The sequence below is a fragment of the Triturus cristatus genome, chromosome 7 (genome assembly GCF_964204655.1).
Source record: "Triturus cristatus chromosome 7, aTriCri1.1, whole genome shotgun sequence".
NCBI lineage: Eukaryota > Metazoa > Chordata > Amphibia > Caudata > Salamandridae > Triturus > Triturus cristatus.
In genome coordinates, this window is record NC_140590.1 from 555,991,913 (window position 1) to 556,010,337 (window position 18,425).

The 18,425-nt window shown below is 48.4% G+C and overlaps 1 protein-coding gene across 5 annotated transcripts in view; it reads left to right on the forward strand.

The window, feature by feature from the left end:
* Positions 1-18,425, forward strand: part of GGA3 (golgi associated, gamma adaptin ear containing, ARF binding protein 3) — a 730,897-nt gene that overhangs the window by 176,106 nt on the left and 536,366 nt on the right. For all 5 annotated transcript variants that reach the window (XM_085617036.1, XM_085617040.1, XM_085617038.1 and 2 more), the window contains exon 5: positions 12,144-12,267. In XM_085617036.1, coding sequence (XP_085473162.1) covers positions 12,144-12,267 — 124 coding nt within the window. The remainder of the gene's footprint in view (positions 1-12,143; positions 12,268-18,425) is intronic.

Here is an 18,425-nt window from a genome sequence, read left to right on the forward strand (position 1 = left end):
CTCCTTGCCATTTTAGACCTCAGGATTTTCAGTGTCTTTAGTACTTTGTTTGGGGATCCAATCCTGTGCGGTCTTTAAACATGTTCCCTTTGACCCTCCGGTATTTAACCGTTTTGTAACTAGGGCAATATTTTCTGTCTGTGCAAGTCCACAAGCCTTAAAGACTTTTTTGTGCTTTCGGGATATTCTGTAGTTTCATCCTAATGGGAACCATCTTGGAATTTGGTTGCTGAAGGGTCGCCAACATTGAGCTCATGAAAAACCACAAAACTGTTATGCTATCCATTGGCAAACATATCTGAGCGCATTGCACCTCAGGTTCCTGCACTGTAAAAACCAGGTTGTCTAAATATACATTATTTCTGACCCCATGGCTTCTATTTAAAGTACTAGCACTTACTAGTGCTGCATGGAGTCTTCCACCAGCTCACCCTCGAGGCCTGCATGCAGCAGCACTGCCTGCCTCTCCTCCCAGCTGGAGGATCTTTCACCGCCTCAGGAGAGGAGCGGCTGCCGAGCAGGGGCCTCAACACTGTTTCACCCAGGGGAGTTTCACCTGCCAGTCTGCTGGTGCGGGTACCACACAAGGCTGCGCTGCCTCTTGCGATCAGAGCCTACACCCAGTCCCAGCCGCACATCTTCACTTCTAGGGCGACCCCACGGCCAGTCGGTGTAGCTGCTCACCGCCAAATCGCGACACCAGGAGGGGGAAGGGGAGGGAGCGAGGCGAATTCTGCCGTTGGGCCATCAGGCAGTGTCGGTCCCACAACATCCACTCCCTCTCACTGCAAAGCCTGGCCTCTGCCATCTTAAAGAGCTTTGGAGCTTCCTCGTCTATGGAGCTGATTGCCATAGTGCTCCCATTTGCTCGATGGGGCCAAAACTGGACCCCTGCTGCTGTCAGTGTCTGTCCAGAGTATTGGGGACAGATTTCCATGGATCGGTAGCCAATAGGATAGCAGGATTAGTGAAGTATATCAATCGGGCCGCCAGAGCACATAAAGGACGCTGCTAATTGCCCATTTTGATGGACACTCCCCACATTTAATGTACACTGAACCAAAATGTCCCCAAGTATTTTCACTGGGGCTGAGACATAGGAGGCTACGTTGTAAGTCAAAGAGAAGAGGACATGATAGCTAAAGAATTGGTGTTTCCATGGTGTCTGATTCCAGAAGGAACGTGTGACATGTTATGGGGTGAATAGCATGAGAAAAAAGTGCTGATGTGTTCCATATAGGGCTATAACTGAAAACCATCTCTTACTCTTATCAGAGTAATAAATAGTATCAGTTTATTATATCTTAATAAAAGCTCAACTCTTTGTGAAACATCACTTTCTAATTGTGCTAAGCTTACATTTTGATTTTGGTTGGTTTAAGATTATATCACTAAAAGTGATTTATTTTTTATTTTTTATGCTTATTTATGTTTCTTTACACATACAACATAACAGGATGCAAATACGCACCCCGAACGGTAACAAACAGCAGAGTGGGATTAACAATGCAGCAGCACATTTTACATTGATGAGATAAGGCAACATGTTAACTACAATTAGAGACAGCATTGTAGCCACATAACGTGGGCCACAGTCAAGGTGCATTCTCACCGTCAGTAAGTGCCAGCTCATAATAGATCATCCAGTGACCCCAGGAGTTGTAAAATTTGCCCCTCCGGCACCCCCGTGTCAAACAATATCCCTCTTCGCCACCACCAGTCCTAAGCTGCTGGAGCGGCGTTTTGCCCAGGGGACGTCCACATCATTTGGTATACGTAAAAGGATATATTTCGGCTCAAGTGGTGTATCAACCCCCCAAGATGTTGCATAGTTCTCGTGCTATCTTGTCCCAATAGGCCTGAATGTCGTGGCAGTTTCACAACATGTTCAGGAAAGTCCCTCTTTCCCCATTACACCTCACGCTGTCACACTCCCCATTGTATTTAGTCACACACTGTTGTAAATCCTGTCCAGTATCTTGAGCCGTATTAACCTTAATCTGGATTTTATAGCTACCTCTCTGGAGTGCCTCAGGGCCGCCTCCCGGTCAAGGTCATCCAGCTGTCCTGTGTCTCTCACCCATCATCCCCGTAACTTAAGCAGGGTGTCTGGCATGTTGTTAAAAGTGAGGGATACCATCCCCTTCCCAAGCTCTTCAGTGAGTAACCTAACCTCCAGGGACGCATAGTCCGGTATCTCAGCCTCTTCTAACACCTCTGCCTGCCAAGCATGCCGCAGTTTTGTGTATTTTAGGTATTGGTTCGGTTGTAGCTGATATTTTCTCTACGGTAAGGAGAAAGGCATGAGGTTCCTCTTCAAGGGGCTCCCCCTATTGTATCCCAGGCCTCAAATCTCCACAGCTTCCCTAATTCCCACAGCATTGTCCCCTCCACAGGGGGGTTTCTCTGGTTACCTTCTGTGCCCACCCAATGCATCTAGTAGCCTTTGTCCATACCTCCAGCGCCACCTCTGTAGCTGGCAGCAGCTGCCGGGCTTCCTTCTCTCTATACAGAAAGTGCATGTGTGATCGCACCCGCAGTCATGTCCTCTCTAGATGATATTTCGTGTGAGTGTGATGTGTAAAGACCAATCGTTGATAGTTTCGAAACGCTTGGCCCAATAGTATGCCCTAACATCTGGGAGGGCGATACCGCCATTTTAGGGATTGCGCTGCAATGCCTGGAATGTTACACTGCGATGGCCCCTGTTCCATAGTAGGGTCCTCCGCTCCCCCTCAATTTTAGTGAACATTTCCTCCAGAATTGTGCTGTAAATGTTTAGAAGAGCATAGAGGAGCTGGGGAATGTAATCATCTTGAAGATAGCAGTGCACCCCAAAATAGTCAGGGACAACTCGCTCCATCTCTCAGTATCTCCCTGATGTTGCTGGATTACCCGCCTCAGGTTCTGGGCTAAGCAGAGCTCTCTACAGGGGGTCACATAGAGGCATAGGTATTGAAAGCCCTCTCCATCTACCACCAACCTCTTAGGGAGGGTGGTTACGTCCGGCACGTCATAGGACTGGCACAACATAGCCTTTCCCCAGTTTATTCTATATCCTGAACAGCCACCATATGTTTCGAAAGACGGGAAAATTGCTGGGATTGTCGGTGCGGGTTCAGTGATGTAGAGGAGAATATCGTCTGCATACAGAGAGACCTTTTCCTCCTCAACATCAGAGGTCTCAAGCTTAAAGGCCCATTCTGCAGGATGTTCCCGGACCATACATGCTCTATGTGTGGGTGAAGAGGAGTGGGGTCAGTGGGCATCCCTGTTGGGTCCCATTCTCCATCGGGAAGACTGATGGAACAATAACATTAACCTTCACCTCTGCTGTCGGGGCCTGTTATAGCGACTCTATCCACTTCCTGTAGTTGGGGCTAAAACCAAATTTCAGTAGCGTTTGATGTAGAAAAGGCCAGTGTATAGCATCAAACACTTTTTCAGCATTCATTGAGAGAAACACATGGGGCTCCCGACTATCCCAAACCTCCGCCATCCAGTTATGGAGCCATCACAAGTTGAACCTGGTCGACCTATCCGGCATGAAGCCAAATTTGTCTCCTTTTATCAGTAAGGTCACTACCTTACGAAGTCGAGTGGCCAACATCGTGGCCAGTATTTTAACTTCAGCATTCAACAATGAAATCGGGTGGTATGAATCACAACTAGCCTTGGGCTTGTACTCCTTATGGGTCAATCTCCACTCTTGACCCCCCCCACCTTCCACCATCCCATGCTAGTGTACAACCTGATTATGGAATAGCATCTACACGCAGGCAGGACCTGAGAGGTCTATAGTCCACCCCACACACCCAACAAATAAGAACAACCACTTCAACTTCTATAAAGGAAGATCGGGGAGTAGGTCATCCTCCTAGGCGCCCTCGCACCACCTTACCAACAGGGTGACCCAGCTACCTCAGACAAGTCCAGGTGCCGTGGGGGGAAACATCCCCGCCTAAAAAGAGAAGCAGAGACACTCCAATCATCCATTTAAATGGACCACCAGTATACACTGATGCTAGAGTTCAACATGTTCATCCGAGGATCTGTCTTCCATTGCAGGAGTCACTGCAGCTGTATCAGAATTTTTAGTGTTTCCGGCATCTGGCCCATGCTGAGCCTGGGCATCTCCTGTCTCCTCCATAAGTGTCTGACGTACCTGGGCACCCCCCAAATCAGCCACCTCCCCAAATCACTCAGGTGTGTCTCTTACACTGGCCATTCTGCTCTGCTTTTTCTTCCTCTTCACTGTTTGCCAAAGTATAGGTCAGGCTCCCAAGTCCTCCAGCCCTGTCAATGGATGTGGACATTCTCACATCACCTTGAGCTGAGGGCATTCTTCTAGCCACTGCATACATCCTCTGGTGACTGGTAAATAAAAGCCTTTACTCGATAGAGCACGTTCTTCTTCACCGGGAATACCAGCATGTGTTGCAGTTGCAAAGCACAAGGCTTGGCCTTGATTGCATCATATGTCCTACTTTGCTTCTGCACTTCTCTAGAATGGTCCAGGAAGATCATGATCGTCGAACTGTCATATTTGATGACCCCCTAGACCCTGACTTCCTTTAGGATCGTGTCTTGGTCTTGAAAGTTCAGAAAATGCAGAATTACTGGCCTCAGGTCAGGGCTCAGAGGCCTACCACCAAGATCTCTATGCCCCCTCTTGATGACGAAACAGGCGAAGATCTTGTCAGCTGAAGAAAGTGGAGCAGAGGCTCTGCTACAGAAAGCTTACCATATCACCTTTTTTGACACCCTCCGGAAAGCCAATCCGGTGCAGGTTATTCCTCTGTGCTCTTTTTTCAGCATCATCGACTCTTAAGGCCAGATCTTTCGTGGTCCCCTTGACCTCAGTCACCCCCTTCCTGAGGGTGTGGACCATGTCCGCCAGCCCTAAAATTCTGTCCTGAGCTGTGGTGACTCGCCGCAACATTGTGCAGGTCTTTTGGGCAGGATCGACACCTCAGAGTGCACTTACCCTATTCTGGATTCCAGGACTTCCCTGGAGGTCTGGGTCACTGCTAGCAGCGCATCATTGACCCGCATCACCGGGGAGTTGGCAGGGCCCTCCTGGGGGGCCTTTGTCTAGTTGTCTATTCTGCCCTGGCAGGGTGGCTTGGGGTCATTGTCTTTGACCATAGGGGTAGAGGGCACACCATCACTGCACACCAGCATGCCCTCAGACCAGTTCAAAGTTAGCCCTATTTGGACACAGTCAAGAGGATTTTGGGAAGGAAGAACTGGAGGAGCCCTCCAGATGGGCTCCCCACCTGCCCACACACAGCAGCCCACTCAAAGTCCCAGGCCCCAGCTACCCAGGCACACCACAACAGGCTGGACATGCCAGGAGCTCACCACCCGGTATTCACCTCAGCAGAGGCCGGCTCACAGTTTTTACCCTCAGGCAGCATATTCAACAGTTTGGCAAGGAGCTTCTTCACGGAATTTGCCTCATCGGAGGCCGGCTCACAATTTTCACCCCTCCAATGTTTCCATGCCTACGCAGCAGATCCAACAGTCTGGCCCATGGGCCGCCTCCACACGTACCCAGACCAGGTGCTCCAAATGCTCCGAACTGGCTGCCAGTCTCTTCCAGCCTGTCACACCTCAGTTTACCTGCAGAGCTCTGATCAATCGACCCACCTGGCTTACCTCACCTATGCAGGGCACCAGGCATGGCTCCAGCAGGCCTCTGCGCCTGCACCGCCCCTGGAATTTGATGCTAACTGCCCCTGTGGAATCTCTGATGGCACAAGGCAGGTGGCAACTAGATCAGCTGTCAGCCTGTACAGAAAGCGGTCACCAAGACCCTCCGGCCCAACTGATCCTGGGATTGAGGATGGGAATCCCCAACACCGCTTCTGTCAGTACCGCCGTACCCCTACCATGGCTCTCTTCATGCGGCCGCCATCATGGCACTGCAGGCCACAGCTATGGGACAAGTGTGTGGCACCGACCACAGCCACTGGTCGTCAACTTGTCAGAAGGTGTCAGACACTGCCTGCAGTGTTGCCAATGTTGGGCAACACCATTATGGTTGTTATGCAAGGGGATTTGTAACCTGCCCTCCTGTGTATGTGAGTTGAGTGGTAGTGGCTGCCATACGGTCAGACATAGTAATAAATAGCCCGGGGCTCCGGGCATGGGTAAGAATAAGATCACTACCAAAGTACACGTGTGTCTCTGCAGCACAGAGTGGGTCCTCAGCACCCATCCTACACTGCCGACGAGGGGGCCTTCCCACCTCTGCACTCCCCTGCGCCTAGCTCCGCTGCTCCTGGGAGCCCTTTCAAGCCGGTGCATTTGTCGGCGGTGCCAAACGTTGGTTGCAAAGCCCAAGAGTGGCACCTCGGCCCCTGCACTCTCTACGTGGCGGCGCTCCCTTGGAGGAAAAGCTCGACTCCCAGGGCTTTCCTCCCTCTCCCAGCCTCAACTTGAGCTGTAACATCCACCAAGGAAGCTTCTTCAAGGGTGGCAGGGTGGCACCAGCCCACCCTGCCTCACATGCATGTTAACTGCCCGGGTGTATTCAGCTCACTGGCCCTGAAGCACATCCAGCCTGCACCCATACCAGCGGTGCTGGACCATAGCGCCCCCACAACAGTACACCCACCTGAAGCTCGCCATCCAGCACCCTCACCTGCCAATCAACATGGTGGTCCCCGGTGTGCACCCAAGTAGACAGCCACAAGTGACCACACCTGCCCAACATCTACCTCCCCACAAAAAGGACCTGCCTCCTCACTCAGACATGTGAGTCGTACTACCCTTCTGTGCATCCCGTAGCACCTCACGCCGCACACAGAGTCACCCAGCTCCCACATGGCCAACATATCGGCTCTGGAGCCACTTTCGGTCACAGGCCCTCCACCCTCCCAGGCAGCTCGCTTGAAGGTGTGGTTAGAGCGCTTAGAGAAATATTTTAAAGCTGTTGAAATGCCTGCCGGCCGCAGGGTCCCCATGCTTCTGCACCAAGGAGGTGCCAACATCCACAAGATCTCAAAGTCCATCGTGGAGGGCGGGCCCCCACGCAATTACGCTACCTTGATGGATGCCATCACTGCATACTTTGAACCTTACGCAAACGCCGATTACGAGTGCTTTCAACTGCAACAAGCCAAGCAGCTCCCAGAGGAATCGGTGGACGTGTTCCATGTTCGCCTACGAGAACTCACCAGCACACTCACTTTCCCAGATGAATTCGATGAAATCTGCTCTCAATTCATCCAAGGGTGCGCATCCACCAAACTCCGTGAACGCATCCTGCAGGAACCAAACATGTCCATGAAAGATATCTTAATGCTGGGTTGCTCCAAATCGCTTTCGAAAGCCAGAACAGCCCACATGGACCCTATCAAAGAGGAACCCATCAATGCAATCCAAAAAGTGGCGCGAAGATAGTAAACAAACGCCTCCAGGGCCCCACAATGCCCAGCCAAACCAGGAACGCCGTCCCGCACCTGCGGATGGTGTGGTGGCTCATCCCATCACAATGGATCATACCCTGCCAGTGGCAGGACCTGCAGCAAATTCGGGAAACTCAATCACTTGGCTAAAGTCTGCCGTTCCTCACAAGGTCGATGCCCCAAAGCACAGCGGAAGTCCGTACGTGCAGTAGAATCGCACTCAGATGATCTTGCTGACCGTGACATGGACGGAGATGACGCAGTGGTCGTCCATGTGGTAAGAGTTCTCGATATCCTTAAAACCACCCACCAGACAGCCCCCATGTGCCAAGTGGCTGTGCAAGATCACACCGTCTCGCCTCTCATTGACACGGGAGCATTGATCTATCTCATTGTTGCAGATGTCTACCACAGCCTGCTTAGTCCACTGATGCTGCGCCACACCAATGTGCAGGTTTATGCGTTTGGCAACCGCTTACCACTGCGTCCCCATGGTGTGTGTCACACTAATTTATCACATGACTCCCCCCGCAGGAAAGCAAAAGTATATGTTTCACAGAAAGAGTCCGGTTTCCTGCTCAGTTACCGTACAGCACAAGAGCTCAATCTGGTACAATTTGCTTTTGGTGTACACGCTCATGACCTGGACTGTTTGCTGCAACAGTTTGCGACCCTGTTCGAGGGAATTGGCTGCCTGGTCAGGCCACCTATTCAGTTACACATTGATGAGTCCACTTCCCCAATTGCCCTCCGACATTGCAGGATCGCCGTCCACCTTCGGCCAACAGTGAAGGCTGAGTTAACGCTCTTGGAAACAGCCAGAATCATCGAGCGGGTATGAGTCCCCATGCCCTGGGTCTCCCTGATCGTCGTTGCAAAGAAACCCAAGCAGCCCGGCGCTGTCCGCATCTGTGTGGACATGCGGGTTCAAAACCTAGCTATCAAGCGTGAGCGTCACCTCACGCCAACCGTTGCAAACATCATCAGAGAGTTGGCTGGATCTAAATGGTTCTCCAAAATGGATTTGAGGTCAGGCTACCTTCAGGTCCCGCTTCACTCTGACTCCCATCCTACTACCACCTTCTGAACAGAGGCCAGCCTCTGGAGGTACACCAGACTCAACTTTGGCATCCCCATCGCAGTGGAGGTCTTCCACAACATTGTTAAGAATGTCCTGCATGGCCTTCCCATAGTGCTGAATCTCAGTGATGACATCCTTGTCCATGCACCGACGCTGGGAGAACATCTGACCTGCCTCCGGGCGGTCTTCACGCCGCTCAAGGAACAGGGGCTAACACCGCACCGGGAGGAATGCGATTTCTTGCGGAAAGACATACGTTTCTTTGGCTATTGACTCTCAGACAAAGGCATCAGCCCTGACCCCGACAAGGTGAAGGACAAACAGGACGCCCCAGCTCCCTCCTCCGTTCCCCGAATGTGGGGACAAGAACAGGAAACCGATTTTCACCAGACCAAAGTCTCCCTGTCTGCCGATACCACCTTAGTCTAGTTTGTCCCACAACGAGACTCACAGCTGATAGGGGATGCAAGCACCACAGGCCTTGGTGCAGTACTGACTCGGTGACAAGAATGTGAGGAATGGGCCCCGGTGGTCTACGCAAGCCGCACTCTAACGCCCACGGAATATTGCTATTCTCAAATAGAAGGAGAAGCTATTGCCATCCTGTGGGGTTGCTGGCATTTTTACATTTATCGATATGGAAATCCCTTCACCGTCATCACAAATCACAAACCACTGATACCCCTACTCCAGGGGTCCTCGTCAAGGCCACCTCTGAGAATAGAGAAGTGGGTCCTTTCAACTACAGGAATTGCAGTTCAAGGTGGAGTATCGTCCCGCCAACCGGACCCCAGCTGACTTTCTGTCCAGGCACACGCACTCAGCCACCCCTCCCGAGACAGAGATGTATGTCCGAATGATCGTAAATCACTCCAAACCTATCCCAATGTCATTGGGGAAAGTGGTACAAACTAGCCAAAATGACATTCCGTACAGACACTGCTCGATATACACTCTGTCTGTGCCCTCCACAACGTCCACCAGGAACTATCGGTCACCAGCAAAGGGTGCCCCCTGTGTGGCCTGCGGTTGGTCGTGCCCAAAAGCCTTACACATAAAGTGGCCCTCCTGGCACATGGATCACACCAAGGAATTGTGAAATCCAATAGCAGGCTCAGGAGCAAGGTCTGGTTCACGGGTCTAGACCAGAAAGTGTAGACGGTAGTGCGCAACCACCCTGTCTGCCTGGTGACCGGCCAGCCAGACCGTCCAGTATCCGTCATCACAGAGGCGGGCCATAGCGGTCCGTGACAGAGAGGGAGTGCCAACTTCAGCAGCCTCCCCGGAGGGGCGCACATGTATGTAGTTGCGGATAACTACTCACGATACTGGGAGGTTGAAATTGGTACAAGTACTTCTCATCTGAAGTTATCCCAAAGCTGAAAAAACTCAGGAGATTCATACTGACAATGGGGCCCCCTTCGATGGCTCTGACCTAGCGAACTATCTGCGCTCATGGAATATTAAGCACCTGCTCATAACCCCCTGCTGCCCACAAGCCAATGGAGAGGTCGTACGTCTGATGAGGACTCTCACTAAACTGCTCCAGATAGCAGTAGCTGAGTGCACCGGCTCGGAATATGCCCTGTACTCGTTCCTTCGAGAGTACAGACTCGCGCCTCACTCCATCTCTCCTAGCAAGTTGTGTTTTGGAAGGTCCATGGCAGACACCATTCCCCACCACCCAGTGTGAGAGAGCCGAACCCCCCAAACCAGTCAGACTAGAGTAGAGCTAGTAACAAGGACTATGCTTCTCAAGCGCCGAGCTAAGAACAGTCCCATCAAAATAGGTGATCACATAGCGGTGAAAGACAGTCACCCAGGAGGAAAGTTCCGGCTACCTTTTGAAATACACCCATGGACTGTCACTGATGTCAAGGGCACAAAAGTAACTGCCCAGAGGCCACAAGTGGGCCTCGCAGAATGTATCCCAATTCAAGAGAGTCCCTCAACGACCCATATCAACAACCTCGTCTGTCGACCTACAAGACAGTGCTGCCACTGACAGTCCGATAGCAAAGAGGACAATTGTCACAACCCAGAAGTGGATACCTACTCTAAAGAACTCTCCCTTCAAGACCCCGTGCGACAGGGCCTGGCAGAGACCCAAGCGCCACCAATTCAGAGTGTTGATGGATCCTCACTGGACTCTGCCGTCAGGGGCAGTCAAGGGCGATACCTGCTGCGACCCCATCCAGCACGTCTCAGAATTACGATGACTTTGTGTGTGGCTGATTTGGGACAGACGTCGGCATAGGTGCTTGAGTATCAGCATCCATCCATGGATCAGAAGCGAAGCTGAATAACGTGAACTGTATATTTGTCTAGGCCTATAATGTTTGCATTGTTATACTTTGACATTGGTAATGTGTTTGACCAAAATGTTTTGACATCTCCTGTAAAGGAGGAATGTAGTTTTGCTGATGATGGGCAACACCATTATGGTTGTTAGAGGGTTTGTAACCCCTGCCTACGTGAGTTGTGTGGTAGCAGCTGGCATACGGCCACACTCAGTGATAAATAGCCCGGGGCTCTGTGCGTGGTTAAGAAAAAGACCACCACCAAAGTACACGTATGTCTCTGTGCAGCACAGTTTGGACCCTTCGCACCCATGCTACAGCGCCCAACACCGAATTGTGCATGCAGGGGTAGTTTTCGCTGCTGGATGTCAGTATTTCTAAGCTCAGTCATCGTGCATTTCCTATGATGATTAGTGCCCTACATTCGTTTTTATGTGAAAGAAAGCGAAGAGGTAGTAACGTGAAAAATAGGAGGTGGAGAAAAGTTAGAAAAGGCTGACTTAATGACTGAAAGGGTGTAAGAAAAGACCTTGATAGATGAATGACAGAGAGGCAAAGACAGCGTAAGGAAAGAAGTCAGAAATTATGGCTAGGTTAATCTGTAATGGAGAAATATTTCTCTTTGATTTCCGGGTATAGGATTGTGCTATTAGTTTAACTTCGGAGTTTCGATGTACAACCAATGGCATTTTTTGCCAATATGTTTGAATAAATATTCTGTAAAATGCTTAGCTTGGCGCTGTGTTTTTCCGAAAAGTTTCTTGAAGGGTGTGGAATAGACTCCACTAAAACACCCCCGGCTTGCTTCCTTATTATCTCAAGCTTTTGTCATGGCAATCTTTAGTTCCTAGTCTGGGTTTGATACTAGTGGGATGCTGTTGCTTCCCTGTGATTGTGCATCATCTCCTGAACATGGCCACCAAGTCTTTGTGTAAGTGAGGGATCGAAGACAAAAGGGCTCATTATTGTAAACTGCCAGACAGTCTTCAGGAATTGGCGTTGAGCAGCACAGTACACTGAAGGTAGAGTCTGATTAATGGAAAATTTGCATTTATGCTGCAAGCATGAAAATAGAGGGATATCTAATTATAAAACGGCTAAGGATTTATAAGGCCACTACTTCGATGATGTTCCCTCTAGGGCCCTCGTACTGATTTTATTTCTAACAATGGTATGCTCTCCTACCATCTGCACTCTACAAGGGTTGTTTCACTACTGGTCAAGCCCATGTTATATGTGTGTTTCTCAGAAAGGCTTGCTGCCATCCAGCCCTCTCTGTAGCTGGCCTTGTAGAGCAACACAATCTTGTCTTCTTTGATCTCTCATGTTGTTTTCTTTCTCTCATAGTACCTGGGTGACAGAGTTTCTGAGAAAGTGAAGTCCAAGGTGGTGGAGCTTCTTTACAGCTGGACATTGGCCTTGCCAGAGGAGTCCAAAATCAAAGATGCCTATCAGATGTTAAAGAGGCAAGGTAAGAACATCTTCCGTCAGGCATCTCTATCCAGTTGCCCATCGATCCACTCTCACTGGCCATCTACCACGCAGTGTTAACTTTTCTATTTTTCACCGCCTATCTCTCACATTGATTCCCTTATATTGAACCTTCTGTCTTTGACCAGCTCTTGACATTGCTAACCTTTTTTATTCCCCATTTTCTTCATTGAACATTTGTGTCTCTGTAGTAAAATAGATGCATCTCTCTGACTCTTGGTCATCCTATTTGTCTCACTACATTGACGTCCTGTCCCTTATCGTCTTTCCTTTCCCTTTGTCATTGACCATAGTACCCTGAATTCTTTCCTGTTATTGGTTTCTGTTTTTATTGATTAGCTGCCCTGAACTGTTACCCTCTTACTTCCCCCATTGATGTTGAACGCATATCCATTACAAAGGACCCGATGACACATTGCTAATTTGAGATCTGGTATGAATGTTCATGTGCGACAACTAAAAAGAAGAAACACAATGTACATACACTGTGCCATATGATATATTCAGAAAATGTCCAGGTATAAAACTGCAAGATATTCTGGGTAGTGATAATCCAGGATTTGGGTTCTAAACCTTTCAGAGTAGAGTTAATGCTGCATCTATAGCTCCCTTTACCATCACTCTTTTGGCAAAAAGCAACTTACCGATGTATTACGTAAGTGTGATTTGCATTTAATTAGATTGCCCGATGTAACGTACAAAATGCATGAAATATAGAGTATGTTATTTCCTCAGGAGTCTCACCCTTAGAAAAAATTATGATCAACTACTAAGAAGACCTCTCTCGAAGTGATAAAAGTGCCCTCAAGGAAAAGGCTGCAAAACTACCCCAGAACTATGAACAAAATTGTTGTATATGCTAACAAATTATATTTGGTATGCTGTTCACATTTTTAGCTAAAATAGGTTAGAAAATCTTGACTTCCTAAGATCTCTTAAAATTCTCAGAATGTGAAAATATTCTTGACGTGCCCAACCATGTTGTAGTTTGATTGGTTGTGTCACATACTGTTCATGGCGTTTCACTTATGTTGTTTAAACACTGTATTGTATTGCATCGTTTATGTAGCACTTACTACCATTTTGTGGGGTGCTGAAGCACTTGCCTACATGGGTAGTTCTCTGCTGGTTGTGTGGGTGGGATGATGCAGTGCTTGTTTTGATCATATGTAGGAAGTGCTTCCATGTAATGCTTGATGACCACCAAGGTGCAGTAAACTTTTTATAGGACGCAGCACTTAACAGTGTGATAGATGAAGAAGTGTGAGAGATAGGCTTACAATTTATTGTTTTCAATAAGCTGACATCTGTGAGCAGCTCTGCAGATCCCTTATGTTATTTATTATTCTCATAGTCCACTGAGCATAGCTTTACACTTACCACATTGTATCAGTATGATTTGTTTTTTTTTTTGGTGCCCAACAATAATTTTTTTAAAAATAACTTTATTTATTGGTTTCAAGCAGGTTAAATGACAGTTGAACAGACCCAGTACTGCCCTTTCTTAGATCAACAAACCCCATTACGTAGTTGAGGCAGCATATCCCAGGCTTGCAGAGCCGAAGGTAGCGATTGACAGTATACTTTAACAAGCAGTACCTAAATCCGCTCCCCGTCCAAACCCACCCGCCATTTTCCCCTTCCTATCCCAACTCCCCCCCAGGTACCAGTGTGCAGCTGCGCTGTGTGAGCGCGAAGGTGAAGCAGCCCCTAATCTGTATCCTTAGATGGTGGGGCGTCAGTAAGTCTGAGCAGGCGGAGGTATCTGGGACATGTAACTTCGTTAAATCCATGCGCCAGCAGCGCCAGGATGGGGCGCCAGATAGTTCGGAAGGAATCTGAAGAATGAGTCAGGGTTGCGTGTATGCGTTTCATCCCAATAATGTACCACAGTTTGTGTAGCCACCCAGTGTAGGACGGGCGAGTTTGCGTACCCCATAGCGCTAATATGTGGTGTACTCCTGCGTCCAGTGCTAACCCCATTTGTTTCCCCCGGATGGATTTCAATGGAAAAGTGATGGCATTAGGCAACCCTAAAAGAGTGTAGGCAGGGAAGCCGGGTATTTCAGTTTCAAAGTAAGTGTCGATATCATTAAGGACTGCTGTCCAGTACCCCGTCACTTCTCTACAGTCCCAGAGGATGTGCGTCAATGTGCCCTCCTCATCACAACCCCTCCAACAGGTGGGGCTGCGGTCTGGGTTAATTTTATTAAGTCGGGCCGGGGCCAGGTACCAGTAAAGGGCAACTTTAACCGCTGCTTCTCTACTCGCTGTGTTCCTGGCGGTGTGATTAGCTCTATAGTAGATCTGTTGCCATTCCCTCAGTGAAAGACTCCTGCCTAACTCTGTCTCCCATCGTCGCTGCCCAGCAGAGCGATCCAGGGGGGCCGGGGGATGTAACAGAAGATAAAGTTCAGAAATCAAGTGGCGGTCAGAGTGCTTCGATAAAAGCCATTTCTCATAGGTCGTAAGGTGTCTGCTAACCAGGGGCCCCAACAATAATTTTTGACGGTTTGATGATTGCCCTCCTTTGAGATTTCCCCTTAAAAAAAAAATTTCCATAGAACATCGCACAGCCTTTAAAAGGTTGCAGTTTAAGACCGAGAATAGCACTACGTAAACAACTGTACAATGCATACTCGATCCATAAGCTTCACCTCCGCAGTTAATGTCCCTAGAATACAGATGCTATGTATCATAAGCTCTTGTCGAATTCTTACTTCTACAACACACAAAGGCACGAATAAGTATTTCCTCCATTTCATATTCTTTTTTATAATTTTAGCAGCTGAAACGTTCAGGAGAAACAAGTGGGAGCAGCAGCTTCACCACAGCACAAATAATTGCTAATTTGGCCAGTAACTCATATTACCGGCAAAAATAGGGAGGCAAGGCCTGGGGTTTCCTGGGCTGATCTCATTTAAGATGTTTGATATTGGTCATCCAATCTCCACCTAGATTAATCTGCCTAGAAAGGCAGCTCGACATTTCTTGGTTGCAATATTCGAAAATCGCTCACTCCGTTCATCTTTCATATTTTGAAAATGACCTGCTCCAAAAATTCTATTTTCAATTGAAAAAAATGCACTATTGTAACCTCTGTTACATGCATAGTTGCAATGCATACGGAATATCAGAAATCACATCATTTTAAAAGACTATTTCTTTTCATAGACACTTTACATTAGCACAGGCACCATAAATGCATGATGTTTTGTACACTGGTATCACTACAAAATATAATAACATTGCTGTTAAACTCTTGTAGAAAGAAAATGGTAATTTATTTTCTTATTTGCAAGTTACATGTATTTGTATTTATTAACTGTTCAATTAATTAAAATAATTACAGTAAAAACAATCAGCATATAAGGTTAAAACCATAATCTAAAAACATCTGTTTATCTTACGTAAAGTTGTGCGCCCCGCCCCTGTGCCAACATGATCATCCCTTCCCAGGTGTTAGTCTGTGCCGTGTGGCCTAACACGCGTTCATGAAGTCCCCTTTGAGCGTCGCTGGGTGAGCAGCAATACAGGATGATGAATGTCGCCTCTTTTATTCCTTCTGGCCCTCGCTGATGTTAGCCTTGTCATTGAACTGGCGGGCTGGGGATGTTTAGGGCCGCTGAGCTTGCTTCCACTAAATTTGTAGTAACCTTAGCCAAAGTTTTGTTGCTTTCGTTCGTGGCTTTTATGGCAATCCTGATTTGATGGATGAATTTTGCCAGTCTTGCTAGTGTCGTTGTGTCGGTGGTGGATCGGCACAAAGCTGACACTTCACTGCAGGTCTCTATTCCGTTCATAATGCAGATTGGACGCAGGAGTCGCCAGTGGTCATTGTTAAGGTGCGGGCAGCAGCAAAGGAGATGCAGCCAGGATTCTCTCGTATAGGGGCATAGTCTGCAATTTGTAGATTCCCCCTTGCGAGCCCATGCGGGGTTGAAGTCAGCAATTCCTAGTGCAGTTAGCCTCATGTAGACTATTTTGTTTCGGGCCAGTGGAATGCGAGCCTCACTTAGGTAAGGTTGTACTTTGCCTGCTTTGTAGGAGTTATTCAAAGGATCTAGGTGGGCGCTTGAGCGGAGAGTTTTAATGTCCAGATCAAAGGAGGTTTCACGCACTTACTGGTTTATAGATCTCTTCCAAGCTCTCAGAGGGATATCCAGCCGAGTTATGCTGTCTTCCTTGATCTTCAGTGTTTTAAGCGCTTTTCCTAAGCTAATGTGCCAGGCTGTGCCTGATCCCTCAAATATTATTCTCAGGTGGTGTTTCAGGGAGTGGACCGGGGCCCTCAGTGTCCTTAAATATGATTTTATGATCTCCCCCTGGCATGTCAGGTCTGGTCTTGCTAAGGCTAGCTCCAATCTTAACCTTGCGTTCCTGGCTGACCTTGGAATGTGGAGCACAGCTTTATGTGCTTTTACTTGGGCTGAGTTATGGGCGACATCCAGTAGCCCGGGAAGGCCAGGTGGCCATAGCTAATGGCCGGTAATAGTTTAGCTTTCAGGACCGTTAGTATTGGCCCAGCTGTCGGGCTGATCAGATGATGGCTTCATTGTTTTAATAGGTGTGTGACCTTGCTGGCCTTGAAGCTCAGTTGTTTCAGGTGGGCCTTCTCCATGGCCCGCTCCGTCAGCCAAACTCCTAGATAATTGTATGCATCCACTGTGTTGATTTGTAGATTGCTCATTAGCCATTGTGTTCTTCTTCCGATGGTATGTCCCAAAAATGACCACCTTAGTCTTTCCTTGATTAATTGTCAAGTTGTTGGTGTTGTTAAAACGATTTAATGCATTTAGGGCCCTTTGTAGGCCCACCCTGGTGTGATCCAGTATGGCTGTGTCGTCGGCCTATTGTAACACCGGCAACCTCACACTTCCAAGTCTAGGAACTACTAGACTAGCTCCTTTTAGGGCCTCCCCCGGTCTGCTGTATATAGATTAAACAGAATGGGGGCCAGCACACATCCTTGCTTCAACCCATTCTCCGTGCGTATTTTAGGGGACATTGTGCGGTCGCTGGTTTTAACCCCCACCCAGGTATCTTCGTAGAGTGATCTGATAGCCTTCAACAGGTTAGGTGGAATGCCCCAGTTTTCTAACTTCCATCATAGTCGAATGCGGACCACTTTGTCGAAGGCCGTGCTATAGTCGACGAAACAGCAGAAAAGTGGTGGATGATTCTTCAGGGTTGCCTGAGATGATAAATAAGTCAGTGCCAGAACGTTATCCAAAGTTGATGATTGTGACCTAAAGCCGGTCTGGTAGAAGGGGTATTATGCTTTTCTCTTCGGCCCACTTTTCCAAATCCTTCAATAGTAGACAAGCGTATGCCTTAGCTTCCAGGTCAAGCAGGACTATAAGCCTGTAATTTGATGGCTTGAGTCGATCCCTTTTTTGAAAATCAGTACCAATATTGAGCCCTTCCAAGAAACGGGGTTGTAGCTGTCAAGAAGGTGTGGTTGTAGAGCGGAGTTAGAATTGCTGCCCAGAAATCGGATGCCCATTTGAACACTGGAGCTGGGATCCCGTTGGGCCCTGGCGCCCCGTCGTTCTTCATATTTTGAATGGTCTTAATGACCATTTGCGGGTTTGTCCATACAGCTCGCATGCAAAGAGCTGCCATCTGGGATCTAACTTTCGTTGGTGAGTTGCCTTTGCTAAGAGTCTTGTCGCCTGGCTTTGCACTGGCTAGCCCAGCTCGTCCTTCTCCGCGGCTGGTCCCCCCTGTACTGGCCATATTAGTGGGTATACTTACATATAGCTGCTTCACATAAATCTTCCAATCTTTTTCGGCTACGCTATTTTCTCTCGGGGCCCATCGACTGCTCAGCTGGTTTATGTGTCTCCATAGTCCTGCAAGATTCTTTTGCTTAAGCAGGGAGAAAACTCTGAGCCACTCCCTTTTTTATGTTAGCTTTTTTGTGTTCCCATATTTTTTTCCTTAGGGCTGCCCTCAATGAAGCCACGGATGGGCCCTCTGATTGTTTGCCCCCTCTTTTCTTTGTTGCAAGCGCTTTACGCTGGAGCCGTTTGCTGTCTCGTATTCCTTTGTTTGACCAGATGCTTCTAGAACTTGTTTGCCCTTTGGCCCTGGTGCAGTGGGACTGGGAGTTCCCGAACTTTGCTAGTAATTCCT